Below are 24,601 nucleotides of genomic sequence, written 5' to 3' on the forward strand. Positions count from 1 at the left end.
TTTTTTAATTTGGGGTGGTTGCCATCGACTTCAATAATTACAAAAGTTATCTACCTCCTTTGTAGAAGATTAATTTCAATTCTAATAAAAAAAATTAAAGAAATTCTAGAGAGTTTCTGACGAGTTTCTGATTAGGGCGTCTAACTGGCTGGTAGCCACGTTAAGTTTCATTAAAATGCATGTTAAAATTATTAAACAAAGCGTTTTTCATTGTGATGAACAGCTGGTCTTAACGATGATCATTATCTGTTAATTTTAGATGTGAAATGTACCCGTCGGCGGGTTATGTGTAAAATTACACACAAAACAAACTCTAAATTAGAACTGTTGAGTTCCGCATCGTCAATTTTAATTTCCATGACAAAGTCTCATTAATTTTAGACAGAGCGAGACGTATCAACAAGACATATATTTGACGTTAAAACTGAAATAACTGGAGAAATTTGGCTCTTTTTCCGTAAATGCTATATTTTTCGAGGCAATACATTCGGATAAGTTCTTTACAGCTAGTAACGTCGTTGCCATGCTTTGTTCTGTAGCTTTTGACAGTATGGTATTTTGCTCTTGTTTAATGGTGCGATATAGGAACATAGGAACATAAAAACGGGCAAAATTGTCTTTATTACCAATGAGATATTACTTAAATGAACACAATTTTTTCAGTTAACAACACCACATTTGGTATATTTTTCCTAAAGATTAGTCGATAAAATTTTGAATTGCACTAATGGCGAGACATTTGCGAGTTCTTTGTTAGCTATTGTTAGATGAATAAAAAACCGAACCATCTTTTCCCAGCTGGAGTGATCAGGCACATATGCTTGATATGTACACAATGCGGAGAAGGAAAAACGGTAGAATAAACTGGTCAACCCTCCTGGGAAAGAGACAAGAAGGAAAAAAGAGAAAAGCACGAGTCATAGGCGAATCTTTTTAGTTCAACTTCCTTTGTATTTCTTCAATGATCGTAGGCTTGAATAGCGAAGCACGTCTAAGGTTTTGTAGTAGACCAATCAGAACGCAGGCTAATTATAGGGTGGCTTTATTATAAATACACGTCTGTAAGCAGTTATCATCATTAGCTTCAACATGCGAAGCCCAGCGAAGCTTATACTTTCGATTGTCTTAGTTTTTCAACTTCCTCATGTGTTCTGTTTTACTCGAGAGCAAGATAAGCCCATAATGGTGAGTATCCAAGCAGGCTAACCTATATATTCATGAACATTTGTTTTTATTTTTATGGAAATTCTATTTCCCTGGAGTCGGTCACCCTTAGAAAAAAATTTTTAGGTGGGGGTTTGTATCCGCTGTCGACTCTTCAACTTTTCTTTTCCCCTGAGTGCAGTTTTGAGTTTTCATGAATTTTGTATTGCTCCTTAACTTTATTTACACTCCCAGCTTTTTAAAAAGTTCAAATGAGTTCAAACAAAAAGACATCAAAAAAGGTTTTAGCTTACGCAAGCTGATTGATTGCTAAAACACAATTTTGGCATCGACACATAACTGGGTTATGAAACTCATTTCAATTTAAAATGATGTAAAATATTGTACCGAGGTTTCTTTTTAATTCAGTGCTTCAGGAGCGGCCTATTTTGAACATTATTGAACTAAAAAATGAATGCATAAAAAAATTGCAACGAAAATCAATGAGATTGGAAAAAGGAAGTTTACGCATGCTGTGAAGAATTTCAATATAAGAAGCGCATCAAGGAACGATTAATTGTTCTAAAACTGTGGTAAAGGATGTGTTTGTTCAAGGTGGTTATGATAATTGATGAATGTCAAGAGAAAATGAACTGCCTATATTCTCTTGTAAATGTTTCATCGGTCATCACGGACCTGTCCCTGTCCATATTTATCGCTGGGGGGGGGGGAAGGAGTTTTGGCGGGAACACTTGGTTTTCAGGGGGAACGGAGGGGTATCAGGTATACTTATTCAACCTCCAACACCCGCCCCCGCCCCCCCCCCCGCCCCCGCCCCCCCCCCGCCCCCCCCCCCCGCGCGCGCAATAAATAATGGTCGTTCCTTTATGATAACTAGAGACTTTGTCACCGTTTGTCTCTCGACGTAGAGAGGTATTATCAAAAAGTAGAATCAAGCTATCAATTATGGATCGCAACATTTCGACTGCTTTAGTGTTGGTCTTTGCTGGGCGATGAGGTGGAATAATTTCCCGTCGCTTTTCAATGTTAGTTCACCTGTTGATCAAATTCGTCAATAAACTTTCAAATATGATTGAAGTTGTTGAATTTATCACTAGCGACATGCAAACAATAATTACTCAGTATCTCGTAACGGTTGATTTATTTTTCAGCAATATTTGCAGAGGCGTGCTTGGAATCCCGTGCACTCGTTTGAGGCACAACTGCGTTGTAAACTAGGGGACGCTTTTCTCAAAGATCATCATGATTTGCATCACTATGGCTGTTTCTGTGGCGTCACAAAGGAGATGAGGAGTTACAAAGACCCCAGCGCTGTTAAAGAAAAGGATCCCTTAGATGGGTAACTAGAATTTAAAATATCAGTTTTTTTCTATTTGAAGTCTAGGCTATTGTAGAGCGGTTGGATAATTTTATCCGCCCCCGGGGGCGGATTACGCTATCCAATCGCTATCCAGTAGATAAGAGTTAACAAAATGTACTGCGCTATCTACTGGATAGCCATTTATCCAGTGCATAGCGTTATCCAACCTTTAGACAATCGGGGCCAGGACATCCGGAACTGGGCTTATTGGAAAGGGAGGGAGGGGGAAGGGGGGAGGGGAGTGCGAGGGAACATGAAGCGACTCTTTAGTTAGTGGGTGGAAGGGGTTGGCATCCTGTCTGGGAGAAGTGTAAGTACTCTTAGTCCCTTCATTTTTCAGACGCCGGATTAACTCTGACAGGATTCGACCACAACACAAAACAGTAGGAAGACAATATCGTGCTGTTTGAGTCAGGGATTGAATAGTGATATTCTAAAACATACTGACAAATGGTAACTGGTTATTTTCTGTGATTTCAGGTGTTGCAAAAAACATAACCTTTGCCTTAAGAGAGTAAGCTCTAGAAATGGAGGCGAGCCTTATTGCTCTTTCGATAAAATCAAAGATTGTGAAACAAATCTGATAAATTGTATTGAAGACGTTAAAGTTGACTCTATTAAAGGGTATAAAAATTATGACAGAAACAAGTGCAAATGAACTTGAAAATAAATAAGTAAGTAAATGAAATTTCTTCAAAATAAAGTAAGTTTTGACTTGTTATGCTCTGATTATTCTTAGACATGTTGAGGACATGTGGTGTCCTATATGCTTGGTTTCACACAAGCCCAACAGTCTACAACGCCGAAGTTTCTTCCGGACTTCAAAGCATGAATTACCTTCGCTAGTTCCCCTCTAATAAGATGGTACTCCTTCGCAGGGTTACCCCTCAGAATTCGATGAGCTTTTGCCGAATGTCTACCAGTTTTCGTGTACACTTCTTGGGTGGAGGGAGATTTAGGTGCTTTGCCCAGGAGCACAGGACTAATTACCCCAGCCGAGTTCGAAGTCTGACTTTTCCTAGCAGGAGCCACATACCCTAACAGTTCGGCCACCACTTCTCTCCACTCTACACTGATTGCGGAATAACCTTCAAAATTTCTTTAAATATTAACTTCGTTTAGTTATTTAAATCCAAAGTTCAAAGCGTTGTTCTTGGTTTTTGATCGGCCCATGTTTGGGATCTTTATCTGCAAGCTCTGACTCCAAAGGAGCAGCTAAGGAGAATCGAGGCTGATTGAATCGAGGATGCAAAAACTTATAGTAAACCGTCATCATGAAAAGTCCCGCAAAGAAAAACACGTAAATGCAAATAAACCCTGCCAACTCTACTTGAGGTGGTAAATGTCTGGTTCCGTTTGTGTACCAGAGAACTGAGAAGATCAGATTTTCGACAAAAGTCAAGATGTAGTACTTTTTTGCCCAAGGTATGGTACGCACGCCTTCCAGGCAAAAGAAGCAAAACAAATGAATGTAAGACATGAGTGCACGGAAAAAATGCTGCTTCCATTTGGACCCTGGAAAAAAATAAAGCTCGTGACGAATAAGAAACACCAGGACAATGACGAAGTGAATAGAAAGAGCAATGAAAAACCATTGCTTAAACTCTGTTGCGAAGAAAACGAGCGTAAGTATTCGAGAAATAATCATGAAAGCTCTCCATAACCACATGGATAGGTAACCGTACCAGCGTAACTGGCCTTTATGGCGTTTTGAGTCACGGAGGCAGCTGATGTAGTTAACAACTGCTCTGGAGTAGGAAACGAAGGAAAAACAAATGGATAGGATGGTCCACAAGTCTCGGACACTTGTTGCCTCAAAAGCGTTAAGGATTTTACGCGAGACAAGGACATACAGTTGTAAAACAAGCTGAGGTGCATCTTCTGTAAAGGCTAAAATCATTTGCAGCATGCCACTGTCGAGATTCATTGCTATCAATATCTTGTGATCAACAACTCGTTCTTCTTTCTTCCGTTTTATTCGATACGATTTAACAAGAATTCTCCAGTACCTAAAAAAAGGGAAAAAAATTGGAAAGGCGATAAGAACGTACAGCCTTGGCCCCAAAATTAGACGTTCTTATAGAAAAAGAGTGTATCGTGTTTAAACATGCAGAAAATTTATACTACCTTAGCTGTTAACAGGAAATAATGCAGATGTCAACTAACTAATAAAAGGTATCTGTTGTACAAGAGTTGTTTGTCCTCTAAAGAATTTAGTTATCATAAAATCCAAAACATCACTTCAATCAGACTTCCTCGTGAATTTACGTCTTGGAAACGTTTGACTACGGATTCATCCCCTCAGTCTAAAACCAAGCTGTAATAGTAAATCTCGGAAAACATTGTAAATATTCACAGACAATTATCAATTGTTACCTCTCTATGGGCCCTACTAAAAAGAAATGCGTTAATCTGACCACTTTCCAGCCACTTTTTGGTCGTCTTCCAATCTTTTCATCTTCTTTGTACCAAAAGAAAGATACCAGGTTTATGATAATAGATGGAAGCAGCACGAACATAACCGTGAAACTTCCCCACCAGTTGCTACCAGCTCTGAAATGGTCTGCTGCAACTTTCAGGTCCGTGGCAATATCAGCGAAGAACGCGCCAATCGCCACCACTGTGAAGAAAATGCCGAGCCATGTTGCGTTACCACGCTTCCGCCATAACTCCGAGAAGTCTTTGTCCATTTTTCGAGGCCGCATCTTCAAATTATCCATCACTAAATGTACCGCTCGTTTAAAGCGTTCTCTTGGTGGTAAATGTTTAAGTCCGCTAGCTTTATTCCAAGAGGGTCTATCGGTGAAACTAAATTTCGTTCCATTCGTGACGCCTTCCGGTAACGCGCCTGTCACGTAAGAATTTCTGACTACAATCGCCTCGTGACTTTGCTTCGTCACAGCGACAGAGTATCCATAATAACATTTGTATTTACTTTCGATTTCGTTGTCAAATGAATGTCTGCCGCTTAAATTCCCATAACCATTTGTGGTAGGCTTATTTTTGGATTCCTCGTTGTCTATTTCGATACATACTTGCTCCACAGCTTTGACATTTTCTTGTGTAACTCGAACATAAAAGCGACCAGGATTCACGAAAGTTCCGCTTCCCCGATTAGAGGATCCGGAAAGATAACTTTCTATCGACCAGTTTCTATCTACTTTTCTACCTTTGCCGTCGACTTCATCCCCGGTAAGTTCAGCATCCCTTTGATTACTTGTGAATGTTTCAACAATCTTGCGAAGGAGAATAATTTCCTCCTCGCTTAACTTCGCGAAGTGGTCGCCATCTATTTCCGTGCTTCTTGTGGAATGAGAAGAAATTTGTCGCCTGAGAGCTCGTACGGTTTGCTTCTGTTTTTCATCTAGCTTCAGAGCGGTCTGGGGACGATTGGGATTTTCAAGATCCATTTAAAAAGTTACCATTCTCGTTTTTTGACCACTTCTGTCGGTTTAAAACGGCCTGGATAACTAGAGTAACGCCAGCGAAATGAATCTGTATTAATCATGTACTGGACTTCGCTCGAATGAATGAGGTAATTAAAGAGTGACATCAGCACGCAAGGGACTTACGTAGCGTCTTGACCGATGGACTTTCATTTTCATTTTTATCATTTCGTCATGTATTTCCTTACTGTTTGTCATTTGCTATTCTGAGGAGAATTGAAAACTTTGCCGATACCCTTTTCAATTAGGCCAAGCCTCGGAGATTACAAATAGGCTTCCACTGTCTGTTTACAACTTACACTTACGCGAGACGAACAATCAATATTTAAATTTTCCTCTTTGCCCGATGATGTGTAAATTTGCCTTTATTAGCACATTCTCTGTAGCAATCGTCACGAAACATTGCTAAATATATCTCCATATAACATTCTTCTGAACATCATAAGAGATCAAAACATTACCACTAATCTCCATTTAGTAATAGTTCACTTTTGTTGTTCATATTTCCTTTTATTAAACAATCTCGTGTTTGGAGTTCTACTTTCACTTTAACTGATAGTTCACACCGTCCAGTTAGATAACGGCACAATGAAAACTGTCATCCAGATGGGCGATTCGTGGAATAAATTCAATTTTGGAACAAATCAACCCACACTGCACTTACACCTCTCTTCAGCTAGACGTGTCCACTGTAAGAGGGTGCAAGCAGTGTAATTCGCATGAGATGTTGAGCGCTTTGACTGTCGTACCTTACTTTCTCGATCACCATGAAGAAAAGTCCTGTCGAAATGAGCGTGAAATGATTAGTGAAGACTCAACCAAGTGGACAGCGGAAATCATGCAGCTGGAAGCATTACGACAAAGTACGAACAGCTACAGCAATGCTAGTGCTTGTCCCGGTAAATGAAGGAAGGATAATATAGAGAATATGCGCACTGATGTCAGGGTATAGAAGGATTAAAGTCTTTCCCATTTCACCTTCCAGCGTGTGTCTCACCGTTCCTTTACATCCACTCAGTACCTGAAAAATCGCAGTAAATAACGCTTGCCTTTCGGGCCTTCCTCCACTATAGCAATACAATTTCTCTCAAACGAAGGGAGGAAATTGAACTTGAAGCTTGAAAGTGTAACAGTTATAACAGTTTTATCCGAGTAGCGACGTACACATTCCGGAGGGGGGGGGGGGTAGAACAGTCACAGTGTCAGACATGAATTCCAACAATACAGAACTTTCTTGGTCAATGCTTGAAATTGAGGGACCTTCTTGGCAAACTGTTTGTCCTTATATAGAATCAAAGCTCGGTGTAACATCGCGAATCTAGAGTAATAGTTGGCATGCTCAGTAATGGCTGCTAACGCACAAGGGTTAGTTGATCAGACACAAAAGAAGTTACAAGCAGACGTCCTCGAACAGAAAGTAGGAAGGAAGAAATTATGCAGTGCAATAGAAATAAAAAGCTTTTCAGAATGCAAGGCACATTTCACATGAGAATCATGTGTCTTAACTTACCAATTACTTATCTGTATCTAAGTTGTAATGTTGTTTCAGCTCGCACAGAGGTGTGATCTTGTCTTACCGAAGTGTTGCGTGACGAAAACCTTTGTGAAGACTAAAAGTTTCTTTGCTTGTCAAACTAGATTCCTTTCTGAAAAACTTGCGGAGGACAGACTCAACAGTGTTTGAAGAACTGAATAATGAGCTTTTCCACCACGGAAACCACAGGTTTCATTGGCGCGTTTGTAATGAGATTAATTACACCGGCTTAGCGAAAATTCAGGAGACAAACGGCGCCATATTAACATTTGTATTGATATTTCTATTGATGACCTGATCAATTAAATCAATCACAGATGAATAGAAAAACAGCGGAAATTCCATAATTACGAACAAAAAAGCTGGTGGTTAGCTTGAACTGCTGGTAGGAAATACCACTAGAATTCAGTATACGAAGAAAAGGATTTCTACGCTTTTGTATGTAAACTACACAGATAAACTAATTTGTCACAATATGTTTTCTTTCACCCACGTGCAATGTTGTGCTTGCATGTTTAATTGTTGACATTGTGCGGAATATTTGTTGATAACTTGTACTTAATTAACGTATTTGTTCTTGATTCTTGGCACATCTTGAAAATAATTTCACAAGTGGAACAAAACATTCAATAGGGCAACCATGTTATCTCATGAATTTGCATCAGTGAGTTGTTACAAGCTCGGGCAGGCAAGTGGCCAAATATATCAGCTGTGAATATTTAAACCATTATCGCTCTTACCGCACAGAGTTACACACCTTGACACTGCGCTGTTACAACAAGCTAATTCACCAACTGGTATTTAACTGTCACGAGCAACAATTTTATCGAAAGACTATCATAAGGTAAGACTAGCACAGTGTTATTTTTTGAGAGAACAAAATCAGCTCTGATGTTTACTCTTTCTCAAACAATCGCTTCGCGCACGTGGCTTCTCAAGAAATCTGTTCAGCAATCATTTTGAACCAGTGTAGTATTCAACAGAGAGGTCGTTCTGAAAGAGTTAAGCCAGCAGGTATGACGTGCCTTTTCAACTTTTAAAAGATAAATCACATTATTGTGAAGGACCTCCAAGAGTTTAACCGATTACTTCGATCGGCTGGCCGTTGACAAACAGTGCCGATTGATGCATGTGATTCAGTATGACCGTCAATTTTGTTTTGAAAAACATGGTTTCTCTTGTTTTAGGTATTTGCTAAGTGCTCTTTAGTCTTACCACTTTCTTATCTAGTGAAAATAATTCATCTCTGATTCGGGAAAAAAAATTATGTAACTGCTTCCCGGTTGAACACAATTTGTTTTTAAATACCGGCATACTTCTGGCGGCACGACTTTTAGGTCATGAAAATTATGAGCCCTTGATTGTGTTCCTGCAATATACGGTCTTAAAGGGAAAGAGTTCTCTTTTGATGTGTGTAAGCTTTACAACTCAGTCAACCTTGGTCATAGTTTCTGTCAGCTTTAGAGCACTTAGTTCCGAGTCCCTAGCCATCAATTTATTGATGGTATGTCCATTAACTAATCTACAGACATCTGTCAGCGGCGGCGTCTATGCACTTCACACGCGACACGGATATGGTTCAGTGGCTGTGAGTATGCACTTGAGGTGCACCCATACAACTCAAATTTGTTTGAGTGAAATTCAACTATGCAGTCACAAAACGTGTGGTGCAGTTACGCACGTCAACATTGATTGGAGTTCCTCCAACAAGTAATTTTTTGCCAAGTTGATTATTTTGTGTGCTATGCTGACTGTGTTGGCGCGCGGCCCATTTCAAGGCCAAACGCACCGCGGTGATGAAATAAATATACGTAGGAGGAGCGTCAGAAAATACTATTGAGTCTCAAGAGATTATCAAACGCAGCTTTTCGTAAAATCGAGTTCATCCTTTGCCTGAAAAATTATAGCTGGTGTCTTTTTTTTCCAGCGCTTGAAGATAGCGCAGACTTCTTCGACTGCTAAGAAAGAAATGTGAACTGCCACACCTTCGGGTACCCTCGGGCAAAATGTGGTGCGATGTCTTAAGCAATTTCAGGAGATGATCAAAAAGTCAGTCTTTAAAAATCACAAATCTGCTTAACCAAAATGACAGTTTGATGAGATTTTAAACTCCTTCACTTTTTACCCGCCATTCTTTTTATAGCTTTCGTTGTAAAGAAACTTAGAGGGTTGCGGACATTATGCAAATATCATTCGTGAATTTCTTTGGATAGGATAGGATATACCAAGAGATTGCATACACACAGCAGTAATAGTCATGACGAACTCGATAATCAGAGACCAGAAATCTCTGGTAAAACCCATGTGACGGAGTTATTTTTGACCTAGATTAGCATCCAATTTAGTCATTAGCTTTGTGGTGGCTTAGATTCACTTAAAATACCCTGAAGGAGTAATTGAATATGCAATGATGGGATTATTCGTTTTCCAGAGGCAAACTTACCACCTCAAAGACTGTCAAAAATATAATTAGTCGTTATGACTTTCACGAGGAAGTCTCGCGTGAATGTCCCAAGAACCATGATGAAATGACTTTAGCATTTCCTGTTTTTTATGGAAACTGAACAAACACGGATGATCAGTCACGAAATGAATGCGAAACCATTCCCCTGTCATTCGTTATTTCCCTTATTAAAATTCCTCTCACTCCACTAACGGTACCAGTCGACAGCTGAGATGCACTTAAGCAAAGCTTCTTATCGTTAAGTGAGCGGGCAAAGGAAAAGTATGAACGCCTTGTTTGAAAGCTATCTTTGGTCACTTCATCGTCTTTTGTCACTTCATTCAGCTTTTGAATGATTTTGGACAACAACACGAAAGATCTTTTGTTCACGAAAACACGGCTTGAAATATATCTTCCAAGCCCCTCAAGTCATGCATCTATTTTTAGACGAAAGGTTCTAATATTATAAAACGGCCAAGAATATCCTCCGCAAGGTTTATAATGGCTTTTGTAAATCAGTCGCGAAAATAACTCGTCAGAATTTTTTTTTATAAAAATCATTGTACGAGATCTGTATAACATCTTTCACCATGTAACATCTTAAGCTGTCAAACGCATTATCGCCAGAAATACATCCGTTTTTTTTTCTCGCAAAATCTGGTCTAATTACATAATTATGCAATATTTCGTTCAATAGGCTTCAGAAACTTGCGAAGAAATGTATTCTGACATTACAAGTGTTGAAAGGGTCAAATGTTCACCTCCATCAAGCCACATGTTCTATACCAAATCCTTTCTCTAAACACGAAACACAACAGAAACACACACCCGAAAAAAAAATTGATGGCAAAGCCGGCTACATGTACTTCAGCGACGTCAAATCAAACACTGCATTATGAATATTTACGCTGTAGACCTAGCTTGCCTTTAATCGGTTATTACTGATGCAAATTAAACGTTATATTCATTCTCGACCTTTCATTGCTTTAAAGATTATTTTTCTTTCATTCCCGTGCCATTCTTTTCTAAAGACACGGTTTAGTACTTCTTGTTTACACACATGACTGGTTTGTCAAATTTTTTTTTTACAAGTTACATGCGCGCCACTTTTTTGGACCGAGTGCTTCCGGTGCAAAGTATACTTGAATACAGGTGAGGAGGTTTGTCAAATCCGCTGATCAATAACATTCTTTGAGCTTCCCTACTGCGCTTCACCTACACACAATCATCGAAGAACAATAAATAGTTCCGATCTGCGGTACTGACGTAATCAGTGCTGCTATTGGTTTTTTTCGGTTTCGCAGTTACATCTCTTTGTTGAAGTACTCTTCTTGACCAGCTTGATATTGCAGTGGTTGAGTTAGAATCGTTTGTTTTGAAACTAGCAGAAGGGATCTGAATCATTTAATCGCCACTGCACTAGGAGGCCGGTACGTCGTATCAATTTGACAAGACGGTAAGCTGGTGTAAGATGTATAACATTCTTTGTTTTTATTTAGTTTCTGGGAATTATATTGAACTGATTTGTGGAACAGATTCCCCTTCGTCAATTGAAGAGTGGAAAGCCATTTCTATTCAAAGGTTGCTACCCACGGGGAAACGTTTAAAGTTAATTATTCTGTACATTGTTGCTTTTGGTATCTTTTGCTTTCTTCCTGTTAATCTTTTTAACTAGTGCTAGTAAGTATTGTCAGATGCATTTAATAAGCCTGAACTCTGGTTTAAACCGGTTTAAAATCGATTGACTTCGCAGGAGTAACGAATTCTTAACGTAGGATTTCTGTATTATCTAAAACAGTTGGATATCAACCTTAGCTTTTGTTTGGTATTGTTTTTTTTTTCGAAGGTGCAACTTTCAGTGATCCTGTTGTTTTTGTCCTCTTTCGTCGCCTACCTCTCGTCACGGAACAACAATCACAAAAGCTCTTTGAGAAATTCAATCAATGATTTTTTTTCTCTCGAAGGAAATTGCCTGACTGTTTATGGTTTTATCTTTTTGTTTTGGCAATAAATTTCATCAGTGTTTGGCGGAAGCAAGCGATGAAAAAAATTCGTGCTGCAAACTGGAGGTTTTCCGGTTGTACGGTTAAATATTTCCGGCATGATAACAATCTTCAACCCAGTTTTCAACTCTGAGGCTGGGGCCGGTAAAGATTTATTAATTGTAATTAAGTTATTGTTTGAAACCTGGACCTTACTATTTAAAATGTTTTGTGCATTGAACGATCGACTGGTTTTGTGTGAACTGATAACCCCCAGTTAACCACATAACAACCTTGAAACCTCAATTCCAATAGATTTGCCTTGCGGGCCTCTATCACCCATCCGCCTGTCGTGATTGCACTTTATGATAAGGCTTCACTCGATATTTCGCTAAAAATTGAATCAATGGATGCCTGCAAGCGTTGGTCACGTATATTTGTGAACGTGATTTCCTGTTGTGAGCTGTGCGGTTTTAGTGTCCGGTTGTGTGATAAGACAACAACGTAATGCTAGTTAGTCATCCAATATGTTGTTTTGATAATCAAGTCGTTATCTCTGTAAAATTACTGCGGCTATCTAGTATCCTCTTTTAGAAAAAAAAAATACTATTATAGATAAAGCTTTTCACGCAATTTTCCAGAACATGCAACTGTTAAACAGGCGTTTCTTGTACGTGTTGATTTTCTTAACTCGAGCTATTTGCATAGCTTTAAAAAAGATACGGCTTTTAATTTTAATATGTATAAATATGGCTCGCGCGCGAAGCAGCGGTGGAAAGAGTTGCAGTGAATCATGTTTAAGGCGGGAAATATTTGGCGTCAAATCTCAAAAAGACGATTCAGCGTTGGTTTGAGTTCCTGAGGAGTAAGAAAGGTTAGCCTAGATGTGTTTGAAATCAAATGTTTTTTCATTAAAAATACATTTGTATTTATATATTCTCGCCATAAATCAGAGGTACTCGACGGGGTTTGACATTTTGTACAATGGTAAACGAAAACCCAATTACGTAATTTTAACCCACGTTGACTTCCGGTCACAGCAACAACTCGATTTCTCTCGGCTTTTACGAGCTCATTATATATTTGTTAACAACATTTAAACAGAAGAGCTTTTACTGAGCTGAGAGGGGACAAATTCAGAGTTTTTCTAAGATCCTAATGCTTCATGCCCCAAGGGGATTCCCTCACCCTAAAACAAGACAGGGGAGCAAATATTGCCGACCAGTTGTAAAAACAAGCGACCCTTGTTGGCCTTGTCTGCATATTGCAACTGAGAGGCGAGTATAAGTGTCTCGATTAGCGACTTGCCTCATAGTGGTAGTCCTCGTCGGCAAGGCAGTTGAAGAAAGCGCCCTTCAATACGTGAGCTCCCAAACAAGTTGATCGTATCTTTTGATTTTATCGCGCTATTTCTACGTGCAAAGGTAATCTGTAAAAAATACCATGAAACCGCGAGTCTAAGGTATATTCTTGAGTAGTTTTTAATTTCGAAGGTTTATGCAGATGCGATGAAAGCTTTCTTGATCAGTTCTAAACTGTGCATTTAGTTTTATCAGTATTTACAAGGCCTTACGAGCATCCAATATTTCCATTTTGTAACCATATTGAATTGTCTGAAACACAACTTTCGTCTAAATTAATTTTAGGGAATATCATAGAGCAATTAGTCAAAGGAGGTATGTTTAGCTGATCTCTCAATATTACCTCCTGCAAATTTAGCCCGGTAATCCTTATCGAGAGTCATCGAACGAAGCACTTAGAAGAACTGTGATCGTCTATCAAAGATCACCCCTTGTACATCTTGTTATGAACATAAAACTTTACCTAATCTACCTAAGATCGCTCCAAAAAACTGCTGAATGATTTTGTTGGTAATCAAGGCAGCATACTGAATTTATTACCGAGAGCTTTCTACAATGTATTTTCTCGTCAAGACGAGACAGGTCGCAACTATAATAGGTGTATTCTTTACACATGTTGAGTAGGGTGTAAATAACATCGTATCCATTGTGACAAGAGTGATAAGATACCTCTTAATTCTGGCCGTATTTTGACTTCAAGAGCCAGACTCGCTTTACAAACTGTCAGACCGTGGAAATGAGTTAATTTTTACTTTCATTTTGTTAATGGCTTGTTTGTGAGCCAAATTTTTGAGCAGTGCAAAAATAATTCACCACCAATTGTTAGTGTTGGATGATGTAGAAACCGATAACGCCTTGATACTGAGTGTGTGAATATTCCGCTGCCGTGTGAAATGATATGATTAAAGACAAAATAATTAAAATTCGGAAGGCGAACGAAAATTGCAGTGTTTCCTTGCATTGTTTAATACTAGACGTTTTGTTGGATTTAAGGAACACTGCAGAGTGAAACACATAGTCTCTTTTATTTTTCATAGATTAATTGAATGTACAACACAGTCAATACAGCTCTCGAAAAAAAAGTCAATATGGGCTCCCCTGTACGAGAAGTTTGATTCGGTGAGGCGACCTCGTTATGTCTTCGAGTGGGTCTCATGAAGTAAATTGATGTTGGTGCCGTTAATTACATCACTGACCTATCGGAGTTAATATTGATCGAGACAAAGAGTGTAGTGCGCTGTTCATGAAATGCAGGGAACTTTTTGGTGTAGAATTTTCCTTCCGAATGTAAGTTGATACGAAGAAACTTTACAACCTCGTTTTCGCACGTTGATACCTTTTGCAGTATCGGTATGCATAGCATCCTTAATTTTTTTTCACGTGAGCAATGTTTTGGTATTTGGCGCATTTTCAAGCAAACGGATCAAAGGGGCACATTAAGTATAACTTGTGCAAGGTTGTAGGCTATGTCAGATAAATACCCACCTCTTTGTTTGATTGGCTTAGTTTGTTAAACACCTGGGCAAAACGTGCGAATAACCTTTCTCTGGTTTAGATTTAAAGTGTTTTCTTGGCCGTAAGAGCAGACGAATTTTCCAGGTCCTTACCGCGGTTAAAGTCAGCACAAGGGTCATGTATAGTAATATATTTTGAGCGTGCTATTTGATATAAGATTACAGATTCGAAAACTCTGCAATGCCCTCGATTTCTTCCTCTTCCGGTACACAGCTCTCAAACTCTGTTACTTCAGGCAATCCGGCTGATCTTAGCTTAAATGCTCTTTTGGGGATAAGATTAAGGTGTAAAAAAAGATAAATGCAGAAAGCAGCTTTTCTGAAAATAGTTATTTTAAATGTTGTGTACTAAACTTACGTACAAGGGAATTTTTTTTATCTCTGTAAGAATGATTTCATCAGATAAGCCCAAAGATGACGGTCAAATATTTCAGAGTATGTTCCCGATGCGTTCTCCCGTCGTTGAAAAGATTTTGTTGACAGCAACTGTAGACAGATTCTAACCTTTGGTGCAACGTATTAGACAAAATGGACATAAACCGATTGGCGGAGGTTAAAAAGCCAAAGTATTATTGAAATATTTTTGACGTGCAAACGAATTTTGGAAATGTGCCGCTATTGACTTCACGTGACTTAAGGAGGGAGGGATTTGATAGCGTAAAGTATGTGAACAGTAATGAGATTGAATGACAAACAGGATTTGACGCTGGAGAGTACATGAACCAGGGCACACGGACATTTATTCACATGCAGCAGAGAGTACGGGCGGTCGGGTTAAACACTAGTATTGGCTTGTTTCATCATCATTAGAGGTTTGCCCGTGTTTGCTTTTTTCCACAAAGTAATTTGCGTTTCATTTCGTTTTCGTACATTTTTTAAGGGTGAACTGTTACGCCTAGCACTGACCGGTGTATGTTCTTCATATCTCCTGACAATAGTATTTTTTTCGTAGATACGTGATGGATCCCTGGCAATGTTTACTGTTACGAGTAGCTATATTTGTCATCGGTGCAGGCCGTTCTTCGTTTACAAGTCCCTTGGGCGCAAACAGGTTTTCAGGTGAAGCAAACTTCCGAAAAATATTTGATTTGCTTCACTGTTATTGTTTCTGAGGTGGTTGTTTATTTTGGAGAGCTTCCCGTGGCTGAGCCCATAATTATTGCCTTGATGTGCGACTGGATACTCTGTTCTCACCTCAAAACATGCTTATATAATTTCGCCGGGCGTTGCAGGCATAGAGAGAAAGTAAACTTGTTATAATGATCCACATGATGATTAGAAGTGCAGATAAGGACTCACGCTCTTAAGGGACTTGTGTGTGTTTCTCTTTGCGTCATGGGACTGTTATTAACATGGTGTTTTGTTTTCTCTTTCTTTTACCAGACACTTCCATTATCTCTCAATCAGAAGAGCTTGGGGAGGATTTTACTGTCATGGACTGGATTAACGAAGCAAACAAACGTAAGCGTGTTATCCTCTACCTGCAGCTGTTATAATGCCCTAAGATGCCTCGTCAAAGATTATCTATTTCTTTGCGCGTAAAAGACATTACAGGTAGCCAATTAGTGGAAACCTAAATTTGCTATTTCGACCTTTCGAGATAGCCATCACTGGCAGGCTAAACAAATTGGCTTCTTTTGTCTTCAAGTCAAAATAAACCGCAAACGTGGGAGTTGAGGTAAGATTTTTATCTCCATACAACCCAAAATGTTTACCGGAAGTATCTATTGACACAACTTCGAGAAAGAGAATCGCGTCATATTTTTTTAGATACCGGACAGGGGTAACTTTTGTTTAACACTTAACTTCTATTGCAACTGTAGAAATTCCGTGACTGAAAGTAGTGAAAACTGAGCTGTACGTCAACAGAATCCTAATTGCGTTTACCGTGTTCTGTTCGGCTGTGGTGTTCCTTGGGCGCATCATGCAAAGTTTACTAAAGCACGAAATATTTTTAAAACAGGCTCGAAATGTTTACATGAACTGAAGTTGAACTAAGGAATGTCAAATTCAAGAATTCTTTGGTGGGCTGGGTTGTTAGCAGTTTTAGGGCGCTTGTTGGAAGGAAAGGCATTGGAGCTGAAAAAAAAGAGCAGCGGGACTTCGAGTGGCCTGTCACGGCTTCCTCAGCTCATGCAAAAGCGCCATTTTTGCAGGATTCGTCATCGGCTGCTTTTGGTCTGAAACCGTAAATTGAAACTTAGCTTTGCATTTCTTATTAAGTCTCAGCTGCTGAAAGGAACTCTCTTCGTGAGTTAAATGCTCCCCTTTGGCATGAATTTTGCCAACGCGGAACTCTCGACTATTCGGGAAGTATCGACCAACGCGAACACTGACTTAGAGACAAAGGAGCTTACAATGGCTTGCCAAGTTTGAAACGATCCTGCTCGTTATGTTTTTATGTAACAGAACTGGACTGCGTAGGCAACATTTTGCTCTCTATCTACCAATCTACCAATTTTTTCAAGATTATTTTACAATGAAACTAATAAGCCAATCACGTTTCATGAAATCATGAAAAGAAATTTGATAAAACAATGAGAATTTCGTGTACGTGACCCGCGTCCTTCTGGCGGGAAAAAGTGGTAGCTATCGGTTACACTTGTTCAGCACAATTTTTTTAGTCAAAAAAAGGATATCGAGTTGTTGACAATCTTATCTTATGCAATTAAAAAAAAATAAGACTTAGCCGTCATATTTAGCAAAAACAACTTCGACGGTTTTATCGGTTTCTCACCTCACTACGTCTAAGCTCTTCGTTTTTTCAGAATCCCAAGGTTAAACTCATTGGTCAGTCATGTTGTTTAAATAACAATGAATTTTATAATTTTAAGTTTAAAGAATCCAGAGATTTATACAAACACTTATTTTATCAGCTGTAGATGTACGTGCCTACCAACATTCTTTTACTAAGGAAGTAACAAACTGTGAACTGCGTCACCGGAAAGGAACGAACCACGGGTGAATGGTTCTTAAAAGTACTCGGCTGTGATAATCGAACAACTCGACGAGTGGGATTAGGAAGTTACTTGTGATTTTCGTGCTTTACCCGGCAGTGATGTTCTATTTAACGGGATGGAGAATCTATCATGTACTTGCATATTACTTCGAAGGAAGCGGTTCATGCTTGATCTGAGAACTTCAACAGAAAATTAGTTTAGAAAACTTCCGTGAATGCACGCTTGTAAAATGTAATGGAAGCACGATTGTTTTATTCCAATTTCACTCTTGAGTGTCCAAAAGTAAAAGAAAGCGTCAACTTCAAAACATCGTCTTTCTGAAGAAAAAATTACAGTAGTGACTCAAGTTCCTGTTAAAAAACTCAATTTAAGTGCAACCCAGGCCACGTGGTTTGCGTTGTAAAGGGAAAAATACATTGAAAATAATTGCAAAGAGTGATCCATTAAATACCCTCTCTCCTCCTCAGTTTGCGTGCGCACCTTAATAATGATATGTATGTATTCATTACAGCCTACAATATCGGACACGAAGGAGATATAGTTTTGACGGAGAGAGACTGGAACGTTTACGAGAAGGCACGTTTCAAAAGAAATGCAGTGCGTCAGAGGAAAAAGATTTGGCCCAACCGAATTATTCCATATGAGATCGAAAATGGACTAGGTAGGTGAAACCTGCCAAACATACGCAGTTTATTTCTCGGCAAGGTTACGAAGGGAAGCCATCTTTGCTCAAATCTTTTATCGCTCTGGAATATTGGAATATTAAGGCACCCAGTTGTTTCGTTTGCATGGTAACAACAGTATCAAGTTAAGTCTGTATTTTATTGCAGTAGTTAAGTTTAAAAGTGTATGCAAATATTAGTTGGTTTTCAGTAAATGTCTTGATATTTTCTTATTTTTTCCTACTTTTTGTCAAGAACTCGCCATTTTGACTTCGTCTGTAGAGCCGAGCTTGGATGGGATTCACTGTTAGTACCATTTGTACCAATCTATTTCCAAGTTGGGTAATTTAGTATTATCAACTGAGTGAATAGCGTAAATTGGCCATCATAAAGAGTTTGAAAGCTGACGTTTCGAGCGTTAGCCCTTCATGATTCACTTTGACGAAAGGCTAACGTTAGAAATGTCGGCTTTTTTGTGGCCAATTCACGTTATCTACTCAGTTGAAAATACTAAATTACACTGTTATACTCTCCCACCGACGCAGCATCACAGTTTCTTTCGAAACTTACCCCCTTACTTTCCAATCTGTATGATGTCGTCTATATCTATTACATTTTAGACGCATACAAGAAGAACATCATGTCTGCGATTGAGGAGTTTCACAAATACACCTGTATCACTTTTAAAGAGAGGAAAGACGAGAGGAACTGGATAAAATTTAGCAAAGGAAAAGGGTGAGTGGAGGTTCAACTGCTTTTACCTGTTTGAACCCTGTGGTAGGCGCAGTGGCCAATGGTTGGCTCGCTTTATTCCGCGTCGAAAGATTCGCTTTCAGCAATGTGTCGTGTTGAGCAGAAAGACACTATACTATCACAATTCCTCTCTCTCTCCCACCCCCCTTCCCTCTCCAGAGGTATAAATGAGTTTCTGTGAACCGTAAGGAAAACTAGACAAAAGCCAGAGGTGTTAACTCCAGTGAGAAGCGTCCTGTCTCGGTAGAGTAGCAGTATTGCGAGAAAAAGCGTTGTATGTGCAGAATTTTTACAAACTCGTTGTCTGATCGCCTAAAAATACATTCTTTGTGGATTAAGAAGTGTTCAAATTTTTTCTCGTTTTCAACGAAACGTGCTTTTATTTACACACCTGAGAGCGCTGTAAAAACACAAGGTTTTTCTTGCAATTGACGTGGATGCATTGGTGTTTTGCAGATGTTGGTCTTACATTGGCCGATTGTACTGGTTCAAGGGTCCTCAAAGTCTGTCGCTGGGGGCTAGATGTAACAACAAAGGAATAATTATGCATGAGTTGATGCATGCAATTGGGTTTTGGCACGAGCAGTCGAGGCCTGACCGAGATGAGTACGTGGAAATCATCTGGGAGAATATTAAGAAGGGTATGTGATGCATCAGTCACGTGTTATTTGAACTTCAACAATGTACCTACCACGATAATTACCACAAATGACTACACCCTCTTTTGACAGTATTCATCAAAAGTGGAAGCTTCCCACACGATCCTCCGCGAGACTTATCGCGCGAGGACGAACGCCATGACCGTGGAAGGATTTTAAAAGCGCAATATTTGCATGAATAATATGACTAGGAAATTTGTGGTAACCAGATAGAGAAATGCAAATTAGATAATGAGAATAATAGGGCCAAGAGAGCTTTAATGTGTTTTCAAGCGTTTCAGTAATGAAACCTGTTCATAGTCAATCCTAGCTCAAGGCTGACTTGACACTCCCAGTCTGGTCAGTTCAGAGTAATCCAGTGCATGACTGTAGTACATCGGGACAGCGGTCTCGTACATCCGGGAACTCTAAGAGTGGTGAGAGAGAGCGGGAAAGTAGAGGAGTTAAACCCGAGTTTTTTTGTCTCGTGTGTTACATTAGATCTGTTGCCTTGAAGCATTTGTGGCGTACCTGTGAGGTATTCAACTTTACAATGACCTGCAAAGATCGCAAAATGTCAGAGAAAGGCGACAGCACTACTGATACATTTTAAGTTTTTTTATGTGTTATTTTTTAGGGATGGAAAATCAATTTAACAAGTACAAACATTCCAAAGTAGACAGTATGGATTTTGATTATGACTATAATAGCTTGATGCATTACAGTAAACGAACGTTCTCAAGAAATGGTAAACCAACCGTGCGCGCTCTAAACAACCCTTACATGTCTTTGGGACGCTCAGTCGGCTTCAGTTATCTGGATATCAAGAAATTAAACGCCCTATATGACTGCAAAAGTGAGTGTCTACTCTGATTTACAGATTAACAAATTAGTTAATTAAATGGATTTTTCAGGCTGAATAAAACAAGCATTTTGATTACTAGTTTTTACTAATGATCTCTTTATCGCATAAAACAAATAGACACTATGTTGCCGTGTTGCCGCTTAAATGTGGCAAAAACGTCATTGTCGCACTCATTTGCGCCTCGTGTGCCACTTTTTTTTTTCTTACGACATTTTGAGGTCATCTGTGATCTACTACTGAACAGACACCCAACAACACGGAATTTATTCGTTCAATAGATATCAAAACTTCAAACTTTATGTGAAAAGTCCCGCCATTATGGTTAATTTATAGCTTTGCCATTCTACGCAAGCGAGTTCGTGAAGCGCAAATGTTATTCATCTTTTTCAATTAACGCTTGTTCTTTTTGTAGATAAGGACAAAGTAGGCTGGAGCGAGTGGTCAGCGTACACCCCCTGTAACAGCAGGTGCATGAAGTACCGCCAGCGGGTTTGCTTTTCGTCCCGGTCGCACTGTCCTGGGGCCGATTCTCATGGAATAAAAACTGACCGGAGGAAGTGTACCAAAGAGGAATGTTATGGTGAGTGATATTATTATAAGACCAAGTTATCAATATCCTCCTCTCGATGAATGTTGGGTCTGGCAAACTAATAACGGTCTTCTCCCTGCAAAATTGAGGGCATCTTAATTGGTTCTTTTAGTTTACTCTCTAGCTAACTATGATTGCAGATCCACTTTAAAAGAATGTAGAATGCTTTAACCCATCTTTTTTCTCTGAATATTTTAGCGCCTGTCAAGGGAAACTGGGGCCAATGGGGTGTGTGGAGCGCTTGTGATAAATCATGTGGTTACGGCAAACGGAAGAGAACAAGATCATGCAACGACCCGGCACCTAAATATGGCGGGAAAACGTGCGTGGGAGCAAACACACAAATGCGCACGTGCAACATGAAGGCGTGTCCTGACAGTAAGTCAAGTTCTGCTAGGTTTTTGTCTATGTCCTTTAGATCTACACCCTTGAGCAGATTTTTTGCGTAGTTCCAATTTAGATGCAACATGAAAAAGGCAAGAAAATATTAGATTGTATGGAACAGGGATGGCTAAATGATGAAAACGATTTAAACAGGTCGCAAACAAAGAACGTGAAAATTAATAAGCTTTAATTTGTGAGATGTAAAAAAACGGTTGGGTTGTGCCTTTGAAGGACTAGGTCACGCAGTCTTTTTTAATTTGTTCAAAACATACGGGTACGAAAAACGAAACTAGAAAAAATTCCATGGATGACATTTATGTGAATTTTTTACCCAACGTGTACGGATCTATAGGAATTAGTTGTATTTCGTGTGGGAATACCTCACGAGTGGAATTATTTTTCCCCAAACCGAGGCCTCCCCTGGAGACAAGACTCCGGGTTATATATTGTTAGCTATGTGTTCCTATTCAGTGCTCATTGCAAGCTTAGTCTATTTGAAAATTTTCGTTTTAAAAATTGTTTTAATTATTTCTCTCTTTGAATCATGCTTGTTAAATGGACAATATCCATGTTAACACAATTCCTTCTTTTGCAGATTCAAACGCTTGTGATTTCGATAAAGACTATTGTAATTGGACAAACGTCTGGAGTACGTCACCATCTTTTAAGTGGTATCGTCACAAAGGTCCTACCCCGAGTAGGAACACAGGACCAGGAGGAGATCATGGCACAGGCAATGGTAAGTTTGGACTTGGACTGCCTGTGCTCTCTGTGCAAGGCTTCCCGCTATTTTATCGGGAAATGGAGTTTTTAAATACGAAATGGAGTTTTTAAACTTGCGATTGTCACAGCACATTAACTCTTGGTATTTTTAATTTGTTTCCCCGTAGGCTATTACCTCTACCTAGAATCTTCTTATCCCGCGCGGTTTGGTTTCAAGTCTCAGCTAATGAGCCACTCGCTCAATCCCTCGGAGGACTGGTGCATAAGCTGGTGGTACAGTATGAATGGTCGGACTGTGGGCCATCTTAGCGTTTACCTGATAAACACTGAGTTGGGAACCAAAACGAAACTGTGGTCCCAATCAGGGGAACAGGGAAAGCGGTGGAAACAAGGGTTCTCTTCACTGAAATCTGACTCGCATTTTAGGGTAAGAGAAGATTTAACAGAAGATTAATGTTTCGTCTCCTATAAAGCTATAAAGCGACATTATTCATCATGATGTAAGCAATCGAAGTTTCGTTTCTGATATGGCAGTGAATGAATTTAAGAACGGAAATGTCCGCCGCTGAGCCAGCTTCAATATATTTTAATCTTTTAAATCCTAAGAGTGACTAGCATGTAATTTCCCCCTACAATATCACTCTTAAATCACACGTTAAGGTCATGAGAAGGAACCTTTTGATTGGCAAACAAATTCTCCTTGTCAGCGCCTTAGGAAATGTATAAAGAACAGTGTGGAGAATATGCATACTGATGTTAGGGCGTAAAGGGTTAAGGCGCGAGTAGCGCGCTAAACTCCGTATCTAGGGGTTTGGGTTCGAGGCCATGTTTCTGTGCCTTCACTTAGTCAATAATATACCGTGATTCCATATGTTGAATTGCTTGTATTGCAGATCATGTTTGAAGGTACACGAGGTCGAGGCTACACGGGAGATATAGCATTAGATGACGTGCAGTTTAGGAAAGGATCTTGTCAACTTAATGGATTTGTAAAATACTAAAACAATGGAAATGTATATATTTGGGTGAAAAACTGTACTCGATGGTCTTGAGTGCGGCCCGCGGCCGAATGCCATACTCAAGACCCAAGGGCGCCGTTTTTTTTTCCATGCAGATCAATTTAGACCACTAAATAATCTATTTAATTTTTTTGCTGGTTTGTTTTTACCACTTTGTCGGGAATGGCGTGAAAAATTCCGTAAAAAGCTGGACCGGTTACGAGTGCGCGATTAGCCGATCAGATTCATGGATTGAAATTCCTGCCCTCTGATATACATCAGAAAAAAAAATTTTGTCATTTCTCAGACGCTTATGTAGGTTATGATGTGTCAGGCATATAGTTTTTCTTACAGAAATGATATAAAAAAGCCCGAAAGCTCACAGAAAGTTTAAAAGACTTTACTACAGTGATAGAAAAATAGATTTTATTAGGTACGGTGTACTAAAATTTTACACACATCTTCAGTTGTCGTAGAACCTTTGAAACTTTCTACTCCTTATAAAATAAAAAAAAAAACTTAAAAAAAAGACAAGGCGCGTATACAAAAGTGAGATGAGATCATGCTCGGCGTTTTTTAGGTACACATTTGCGACGATTTCAATCTGAGTCTTGGCTGTATATACAAATCTTTCAGATAACATTTTTTTCCTCGGGCTTATGCGGGGAAAAATTTCCAAAAAATAGATTAAAAGCATGGTGTAAAATAGGAACTGTACCATTGTCATACTCGAAAGTTTCTAACTACCTTTTATAGCATAGTTTACATATCGTAGATGAGTAGAGGGTACATATGAGGGGCGACCATTTGTACCAGACAAATTTAATTCCAAACCAATCTTTTGTAAAAATAGTAATTTTCCGAAGCGTTCAATCTAGTAATATATTTCTATTCTTTCGTATCTTTAGATCCTTTTATCATATATTGGCTTATTTTCTCAAATCTATTTTTTCAATTTATTTTTTTAGAACCAAGGAGATCGAAAAAATGTTATTCTTTTTTTGTTAGTGAAATCCTGTCAAGATTATTCTCAGTTGCTTAACGTGAAACGATCGTTAGTTGATTTTCCAAAACGAAGAGTAGAAACACTTTTCTTCTGTTTGTAAAAATTAGATAAATGTCTGGAAACTTCCCATTTTCCCAGCGGTAATAAGTTTGTAAGTTATCGTTACAATTTCAGTACAAAATTAGGCAGGAAAGAAGATAGAAATTAAAACGTTTATGA

At 39.1% G+C, this 24,601-nt stretch overlaps 3 protein-coding genes across 8 annotated transcripts; 2 read left to right on the plus strand and 1 right to left on the minus strand.

Annotated features, from left to right (window-relative positions):
• The first annotated feature begins 887 nt into the window (after positions 1 to 887).
• LOC131775089 (uncharacterized) lies at positions 888 to 3,245 on the plus strand. The gene is made up of 3 exons (XM_059091184.2): positions 888 to 1,185; positions 2,316 to 2,503; positions 3,005 to 3,245. The coding sequence occupies exons 1-3, from the start codon at positions 1,090 to 1,092 to the stop codon at positions 3,180 to 3,182; spliced, it is 462 nt and encodes a 153-aa protein (XP_058947167.2). The 5' UTR covers positions 888 to 1,089; the 3' UTR covers positions 3,183 to 3,245.
• On the minus strand, positions 3,125 to 7,682 carry LOC131775079 (XK-related protein 8-like). Its single transcript, XM_059091174.2, has 3 exons — positions 7,481 to 7,682; positions 4,901 to 6,750; positions 3,125 to 4,533 (listed from the first exon to the last, which is right to left on the minus strand). Exons 2-3 carry the CDS (start codon positions 5,932 to 5,934, stop codon positions 3,651 to 3,653), a joined length of 1,917 nt encoding a protein of 638 aa, XP_058947157.2. The 5' UTR covers positions 5,935 to 6,750; positions 7,481 to 7,682; the 3' UTR covers positions 3,125 to 3,650.
• Positions 7,683 to 8,227: 545 nt separating this feature from the next.
• On the plus strand, positions 8,228 to 23,804 carry LOC131774462 (uncharacterized). Of its 6 annotated transcripts, none has more exons than XM_059090511.2 (12): positions 8,228 to 8,348; positions 15,757 to 15,863; positions 16,188 to 16,265; positions 18,276 to 18,425; positions 19,047 to 19,161; positions 19,636 to 19,820; positions 20,455 to 20,673; positions 21,095 to 21,262; positions 21,470 to 21,649; positions 22,251 to 22,394; positions 22,546 to 22,805; positions 23,272 to 23,804. In XM_059090511.2, the coding sequence occupies exons 2-12, from the start codon at positions 15,764 to 15,766 to the stop codon at positions 23,377 to 23,379; spliced, it is 1,707 nt and encodes a 568-aa protein (XP_058946494.1). In that variant the 5' UTR covers positions 8,228 to 8,348; positions 15,757 to 15,763; the 3' UTR covers positions 23,380 to 23,804. The 6 variants fall into 6 exon arrangements, with proteins under 6 accessions (XP_058946494.1, XP_058946499.1, XP_058946509.1 ...); XM_059090516.2 differs by lacking the exon at positions 8,228 to 8,348 and adding an exon at positions 11,267 to 11,403; XM_059090526.2 differs by lacking the exon at positions 8,228 to 8,348 and adding an exon at positions 13,216 to 13,353.
• Positions 23,805 to 24,601: the final 797 nt, after the last annotated feature.

This window comes from Pocillopora verrucosa, chromosome 7 (genome assembly GCF_036669915.1).
Source record: "Pocillopora verrucosa isolate sample1 chromosome 7, ASM3666991v2, whole genome shotgun sequence".
NCBI classification, from domain to species: domain Eukaryota; kingdom Metazoa; phylum Cnidaria; class Anthozoa; order Scleractinia; family Pocilloporidae; genus Pocillopora; species Pocillopora verrucosa.